Source organism: Ipomoea nil, unplaced genomic scaffold (genome assembly GCF_001879475.1).
Source record: "Ipomoea nil cultivar Tokyo-kokei standard unplaced genomic scaffold, Asagao_1.1 scaffold0794, whole genome shotgun sequence".
In the NCBI taxonomy this organism is placed as follows: domain Eukaryota; kingdom Viridiplantae; phylum Streptophyta; class Magnoliopsida; order Solanales; family Convolvulaceae; genus Ipomoea; species Ipomoea nil.
Genome location: NW_017617222.1, coordinates 560,095 through 568,578, shown reverse-complemented (window position 1 = coordinate 568,578; position 8,484 = coordinate 560,095). Strand labels below are relative to the sequence as shown.

Below are 8,484 nucleotides of genomic sequence, written 5' to 3'. Positions count from 1 at the left end.
TTTATATCTATAGTACTTTATAGGGTTGAGTGGCTTTATACTTAGCATTATTTGCTAACGGGTTTATTTTCTCCTATGTGCTTTTGTAACCCCTTTTAGGTGGACCCAGTACTTGAGAGCGCACGTGATAGAGTAGTGCGTAGTACTAGCTTTGGTAGTCATTAGCTTAGTACCCTTCTCCTTTAGTAGTTTTTTTTTTTTTTTTTTTTTTTTTTTTTTTTTTGTTGTGGGTTGTAGTTGGACCACTGTTTTGATGGTGCATAGACACCGGGGTTTGTTCCCCTTGTTTTATGGTTTTGTTGAGCTTTAACTTTAGTTCTGTAGTTTTTGTTAGCCTGTGCAGTTATCGTGAGTGGGTGATTGTGGCGGTGACCCCTTTAGTTTATTGCTATGGATTATTATCTTAGTTTACTTAATCTACAATGGATTTATCCTGTTTAAGATTGATTGTATCTGGTTTTAGATTTTAGAAAAAGGGGGTGTCACAAAGAGGGCCTTAAGGAAGAAATCGAGGCGCTCATAAAGCACGGTCGGCCACTTCCTCCTAACCAGTGGCGCCGGCCGGGCCCGCCTTGGCAGAAAGAGGCGCCTACCCGACTTGCCTCGAAGGCCATGGACAAGGGTAAACAGCCTATGCAAGAGGAGGACACCAATAAGAATTGGAAGCATAAACCGATGATCAATATGATAGTGGGCGGTCATGAAGGTGGTGATTCGGCGAGAACACGAAAGGCTCGAGCTAGACAGTTATATGTGGGAACGATAGCCTTCCAGGAGTTAGACCGAAAGAAAGCATGCAGGGAGCCAATCGTCTGCACGGATGACGACTTATCGAGACAATTGAAGCTGAAGGTGGTATGGTACTATCGCAACAGCGTTACATGACAGACTTACTCGGACGTGCTGGGATGTCCGACTGCAAGCCTCTCACTACGCCAGCTGCTGTCACTAAACCGGTCACCCAGTTTGATGAACTATTTGATAATCCCACACAGTATCGTCGAATAGTAGGGGCGCTGCAGTATCTCACCATCACACGCCCGGACCTCTCTTTTTTGGTCAATCGACTGTGTCAGTTCATGCGCTATGTCAAGGGTACCCTTGCTTTTGGGTTGCGGATCACGGCTTCACCGACTACTACTATACACCCTACTCAGACTCTGACTGGGCCGGTTGTCCTACAGACAGGAAGAGCACCAGTGGCTATGCTGTGTTCCTCAGGGACAATCTCATCTCCTGGCAGTCCAGGAAGTAGCGCACCGTGGTTCGCTCATCCACCGAAGCAGAATACAAGGCCTTAGCCGATGTTGCGGCTGAGGTGACCTGGGTTGTGTCTTTACTCCGCGAGCTAGGCCTGTATGACGGGCAACCTTCCAGCATTTGGTGTGATAACTTGGGTGCCACTTATCTCTGCGCCAACCCAGTTTTCCACGCACGAATGAAGCATGTCGAGATCGACTATCATTTTGTTCGTGACAAGTTTGCGACCGGGGAATTTATTGTTAATTATGTGTCGACCAAGGATTAGCTTGCCGACGTCTTCACCAAACCGCTGCCAGGACCGCGTGTTGTCACTTTACAGACCAAGCTCAATGTGGTTACTCACCTACCTTGTGCTTGAGGGGGTGTGTTAGTAATGTTATTATTTGTTACATTTATTCTTGTTATCCTAAGTCTAGTAATATCTTGTATTAGAATAAGTCTTGTATGACTAGGCTATTAGTTATGAGATATTAGTGGTATAGTTTTATATACTCTCCTGTATCTCTGTTCGGTTGAAACTGAATAACAATATTCCTTTCTCTAATCCCTGTAACACCCCAAATTTCTAAAACCTTATAATTAAGTACTTAACTTGAATGAAGCAACTAAACATTCACATTAACTTATTAATCATCGAATAAGGAGTGTCACCGCCATAATCACCATACACGGTGACTGCACAGGCTAAAAAGGAACTAACCAAACATAACTTACTACATTAAAGTAAACTTGGGGAAAATACCCCGGTGTCTATCACCAACAAAACGAAAGATGTCTACATCCATAATCTCAAAAACATCAATAATAGATCAAAAGAGTTTAGACTAAAAAGCAACTAACTACACTAGTCTAACTCGAGCACTCTCAATAGCTGGGTCCACCTGAAAGGGGTTTTGCAAATAAACAAATAGAAAATACCCATTAGCACGAAGTTAAGTATAACTCCACTCAACCCTGTAAAATACTACAGTATATACTTTGGAAAAACATTTGTTCACATTCCCAAATTAAGCAATCTCAATCACTTAGATAAAACCTTAACATAAACCACAAAGCTTTCTATATGCTCACAACCTAAAATATCAAATATGCATACTTCAACGGTATCAAACCTAACCACATGCTCATACTATCGCATACTTAACATAGCAAATCTCAATCCTGTATAACATTTCAGTAACAATCTCATGTTAACGCATAAACTTATCAAGCAATGTCGTGCTATCAATTAATAAGAAATTATTCTCATGCTTTCAAGTTCTCATCATGCAAACTAGAAATATCATACATCAATATGCAACTAAGGCAATCATACTCAATATACAATCTTGGGTAATCATTCTCAATATGCAATCTAGTGCAAACATTCTCGATATGCAATTATGAATTTACTGTACATTCATAATCTCATAATAGAAAATTCATAATCTCATAACAGAAAATTCATAATCTCATAACAGAAAATTCATAATCTCATAAAAGAAAATTCATAATTTCATAACTGTACATTCATAAATTCATGCATGTACATTCATAATTTATGAGTGTTGAAGAAACTTGCGCGAAGAGGAAGTGAAACCGCAAAATGTGAATATGAAGAAGAAAAGTCGTGCTGTTAAAAAAAAAAAGATCGGTGGAAGATAACAGTGCCCGTAGGCACCGTTACTGTTTGGGACCGTGTTCACCATGGATGGTGAACACGGTTCCATGGCATAACGATTGGTGGACCATGGTCCACACAGTGTTATGTGGACCATAACAAAAAGCATATTTTTAATATACTAAATGTACATTATTTTTGTACTTATTGTACATTATACAATATAATGTATACTCAATACAAAAATAATGTACATCTTCTGAATAAAATGTACATTATTTTACCGTATACAAAATGATCCACACAATAATGATTGTACTCTAGAAACTTTTTTGGAGGGAGAAAATATTTTGGTGAGAGAAGCCACAAAATAACTATTACCGCCACTGCATATAGATAACCCTATTTTCAGCACGTGCGCCACTACTGGAAATTATGGAATTTCCGACCATCTGAAAGTGATCTTAGATCGAGTTGATATCAAAAAGTGGTCGAAAATAGCAATAAAGGTTTTTCCGGATACCAAAAGTGGTCGGAACAAGGCTTTTGACTTGATTTAAAATTACTTTTAAGTGATCGAAAATTCCATAATTTTCAATAGTGTGCATGGATGGCCCAGCAAAGCGTACATCACAGAATATGGTCAAGTTAAGAATTACTTGTCCTATGGGCAATTCAGTTGGTCACCCAGAGATCAAGTCTCACCCGTGGGAGTAACCTCTCAAAGTGTGGGGCTTCTTGTGCGCAGTAATTAAAAATCTAGTCTTTGTGTTCTATATCATCCTAAATGCTCTGTCGAATCGGGGCATGGGAGTCCTTGGAATTGGGGATTCAACCTCTTGAGAAGTTAAGAATTACCTTAGATCATCGCCCTGAAACGAAAAAGGTGCAAAGTGGGTTTACAGCTCTTGGTCGCGTTGGACAAGGTCTTCCCATAACTATATCTCAAAGCTGATATTTACAGCTCTGATCTGATCTCTCCCACTGGGTTCTGCACTTCTGCTTGTGGTCATGGAATGGCTGAAGAATATATATTATATTGCAGATCCTTGCTTGTAGAAGATTGGGAGATTGGATCAGTTTTGCATGCATGTGTAAGAATATATATAATGAAATTTATATATGTGTGAGTCCATCACTTGATATATTTGTCGATCATAATACTTTAATACTTTATATGTGGATTTATTTCATTCCATAGACTACATAGAAACGAACTAAGCCCATTATTGTATGTATACATTTATTTGTGGATATATCAATCATTATAGCCTGCACCACGACGCACTGTATGCCCGCGCCTCCCAAAACGACGTCGTTTTGGGAGGCGCGGTAGGAAGTTGACATGATTATGTATATTTGTGTATATAATTATGTATATTTTTTATTATGTACATTTTTTATAACAATTATGTACATTTTTTTTATACAATTATGTACATTTTTTTTTATACAATTATGTACATCCGAATTAGGAAATTTTTGTGCATTATGTTAAGAGTTGATGTGTATTATGTTAGATTATGTGTATTATCTTTTAAAAAAGAGTATGTGTATTTTGTTATATAATTATGTACATTCATATATACAAATATGTGTATTCTAGTATAACATGATGTACATTTTTGAACATAAGATTTTTTTTAAGAAAAATTAACTGCCAAACAATAGGTAGCGAAATTTCAAAAAAATAAAATAAAATTGAAACGACGTCGTTTTGCATCTGGACGCACAATGCAACGCGCGCCGTGATACAGGATATAAATTGCCGTGGATATATCCACCATATTATTTATTGTATGGGCTACATAGAATTAAACTAGATCAGACCCATTTATGGGTACAATTTAGACTTCAGACTGCAAAGTCAATCTCTTGCCAAAGCACAGCTATTAGGCTGCGCTACTCACAATGTGTAAACCATCACTCCAGACTAAGACTCGAATGCCACTGCATGTTAGTTGGTGTAACGCTTGTAAAAGTTACCTAATAAGATAGTATACTATATTGTCCTCACATTTTTAATCGTTCTATTGTACTTTACAGTCTAAAAATTATTTTAAACAATAGAAAATGAAGGGTAATTTAAAGAGGCTAGATTACTCAAATTTCTCGCGTTTCAATCCACCAAAGGACTATTCGATCATTCCCATATGAACGATAAAATATTTGTAAATTTATTTCATTATACATGGGGATACATAAAACTAAAATAGTCCCATTTTTGTATATATTTAAAGTGCAAATTGTGATCCCATTACATACCCAAATAACAGCTATTGGACTACTAACAATGTGCACCCCGTCTTCTAATGCAAGACTAATGATCCAAGCTAAGACCTTTTGATCTCGCGTTTATAAAAGTTACCTCATATAATAGACTATCATGCTCATCACTAAGTTAATGATTCATAATTAATTGTACCTAACACATTCACATATATAGACATAATGTAGTTCTAATATTATAGGCTTTTACAATATATGTATAAATTTTTGTGAATATGACATTATTTTTTTGTATGGGGGCCTTAAGTTCTTAAGTCTAAACTATTAAAATTGGGCAAGTTTAGCCTGGCATTAGGCAAGTTAGGCTTTGAAAATATAGACATGTTGTGTTTGCCAAATCGACCCATTGCATTTTGCTTTGGCATGTCTAATCCAAACTAAACTAATATAATGGAATTTATATATGTGTGAGTCCATCACTTGATATATTTATATTTTTACAAGAATTAATTCCCTGAAGTAAAAGTACAACCTACGACTGCTACATGAGTATCAGAACATCTTTTATGAAATTTTTGAATGCTTATACTTACAAAATAGGGTAACATTTCATTGTTCTTGTTGGATATATCTACTTATAGCAATATATATAATTAATGAGATTGCAATAATTATTGTAATGTCATAAAGATATATTTGTCCGCCATAATACTTTATATGTGGATTTATTTCATTACGTGGATTATATAGGAACGAACTAAGCCCATTATTGCATACACTTCTTTGGGAATATATGCACCATATTATTTATTATATGGGCTACATAGAAATAGACTAGACCAATTTATGCGTACATTTAGATTTCAGACTGCAAAGTCACTCCTTGCCAAATCACAGCTATTGGGCTACGAACGGCATGCGTCCCATCACTCCAGACTAATGAGCCGAATACCGAGTCAATTGGTGTAACGCTTGTAAAAGTTACCTCATAAGATAGTATATTATTTGTCTCACTAAACACCAGGCTGGTTGGTGACACAGTCACAAGAACGTTGGAAGGAATAGTCACAGCTACATTATAAACAGGGTTCTTGATGCTTCCAACATTTTTAACCATTCTCTTGTACTTTACTGTCCTGAGATTATTATTGAAAACAACGGAAAAGGAAGGGATATTTAGAGAGCCAGGATTACCCAAATTTCGGTTGCTGCAATTCACTGGAGGACCATCCCGCAGGAACAACGCGATTTTCTGGCTATCATACCCAATGGTACATAAAAAATCCACATAATCACTAATTCCGGTATCATAGACCAGACCGGGATCTGCTGCCTTGGTTGAATCAACGTGTCCAGATCCATGGTAATAGGGCATGGATGTTTGTCCAGTGGAAAGATCTATGAGACTCCTCCCGGAATTATCCACAGTGACAGCTGTTGTCATGAGTGCAGACTTGATGGCACCTGGGTCCCAAAGTGGATAGAGCTTTTGAATCATGGCAACCAACCCACTAACATGAGGACATGCCATGGAGGTGCCGGACATAATATTGAACTCCGTTCTTCTATAATCAGTGGAGGTTTGGGAGGGGCCTTTTGTGTCAATCCAGGCGGCTAGAATGTTAACTCCTGGTGCAATCACATCTGGTTTGAGAATTTCAGGCGTCAAGTAATTGGGCCCCCGGCTTGAGAAAGCGGCCACACGCGGTGCAGACGGAGAAGTTCCGATTACTGTTCCCTTGAATTCAATTTTAGCAGTTGGGAATTGAGACGACCTTACATATTCCCGGATTATGTCTCCGTCGGCTACGGTAACGACTGCGGTGGGGATCATATCAGCATTGGCCACAAGCTCGAAGCCTGTGGATTGTGGGTTAGGGATGATGATTCCATAGCCACCAACCCCCAATACAGCAACGCCTTTATCAACAACGGAAGTACCGTTTCCTGGCTCACAAAACACGATCTTGCCAATGACTTTTAAAGCGTCAAGTTGTCCGGAACGACAGTAAAGGCTGTTGGCGTCACCGCCGTAGACCACTGAAACTGGGTTTGGGCTTGGTGGTACGCCGGAGTACAAGGAAGTTCCAGTGAAGGTCCTGCCATCCCCTAGTGTCACCACAGCCGGGAATTCCCTATCAATAGTAGAAGCCCCAACCGTGAACATCCATGGCGCGATGTTCCTAGCAGTGTATGCATTGGGGCCATCATTTCCAGCAGCGCAGACGACGTTCACACCATACTCCACCGCACCAAAAGCTCCAATTGCAATGGGGTCCTCATAGTACGGCCTAGCTGAGACACCAATCGAAAGCGAAACCACGTCCACACCGTCTATAACAGCTTGATCTATTGCAGCAAGAATATCGGAATCGGAACAGCCTGAGCCCAGGCAAACTTTGTAAACTGCTATTTTGGCTTTTACCGCTGTGCCTCTGGCTTCACCCTCTGCGTATCCGAAAAGATTAGCGTTTTCAACAATAGATCCAGCTGCAATAGAGGCAACGTGTGTGCCATGGCCGTCCGTATCTCTGGGTGATAATGATGATTCATCTATTGGCTTTCCAGTAGCAGCTTTGTTGCCTTGGTTAAAAACACGGGCACCAATGATTTTATTATTACACGAAGTCGCCGGAAAATCTGGACCAACTTGGCACTTGCTCAGCCAACTATCAGGCCTGGGAGATAGACCCTCACCCGAGAAGCTAGCCCTTTCCGGCCAGATTCCAGTGTCCACAACACCCACTATAATATCAGCTCCGTAATCAGAGTGTGGCCAGAGACCAGATGAGTCAGTTAAGCCTGAGAATTGAGGGGCCCTGGTGGTTTGGAGCTGGTGGACGTGATCCGGAAGGACAGAGATCACTCCAGGAACGTTTCGTAGTTGAGACGCTTGGGAGGGCGTGAGGCGTGCAGAAAAACCATAGGCAACACGTTCATAGGTGTACAACAGCTCTGATGATTTTGAGTGGTTAGAGATAGGAGAAAGTGTACGAATGATGGATGAATACCAGTGATAATGGGTGGAGAAAGTCCGGGGTTTCGTAGATTTCAACATGAAAACGATAAAGCTCCCCGGTTTCTCCTCCTCTACTGAAACTACAGTAGAAGCAGAAACCATGCAGACTGAAAGGAAACTACATAATAATAATAAGACGAAGAATATGAAGAGAAAGGAGGAAGGAACAGCCATTGATCTGTTACGTTGAGGATGACTGCATGTGAAGGTGTGGTGAATATATGCACACAAAAATAATATATAGGCCCGCGAAGAAGGAGCGCGCTAGAATTTTCAACACGTGGAATTGTGGATGGCATGCCAAAGAACAGTTTAATAATTGTACAGCAAAACCGAGGCCTGCATCCATGGCACGTGGCTTATTACGATGGCA

At 39.8% G+C, this 8,484-nt stretch overlaps 1 protein-coding gene across 1 annotated transcript; it reads right to left on the bottom strand.

The window, feature by feature from the left end:
• Positions 1-5,887: 5,887 nt before the first annotated feature.
• LOC109177107 (subtilisin-like protease SBT1.4) lies at positions 5,888-8,213 on the bottom strand. Its single transcript, XM_019326415.1, has 2 exons — positions 7,683-8,213; positions 5,888-7,643 (listed from the first exon to the last, which is right to left on the bottom strand). Exons 1-2 carry the CDS (start codon positions 8,211-8,213, stop codon positions 5,949-5,951), a joined length of 2,226 nt encoding a protein of 741 aa, XP_019181960.1. The 3' UTR covers positions 5,888-5,948.
• Positions 8,214-8,484: the final 271 nt, after the last annotated feature.

What these genes read in the sequence shown, in the direction of transcription:
- LOC109177107 (XM_019326415.1), bottom strand. Translation starts at nt 8,213, where the DNA reads ATGGTTTCTGCTTCTACTGTAGTTTCAGTAGAGGAGGAGAAACCGGGG. An exon ending in TCATTGGTGCCCGTGTTTTT is followed by an intron (nt 7,644 to 7,682) that starts AACCAAGGCAAC and finishes AAGCCAATAGAT; the next exon opens with GAATCATCATTATCACCCAG.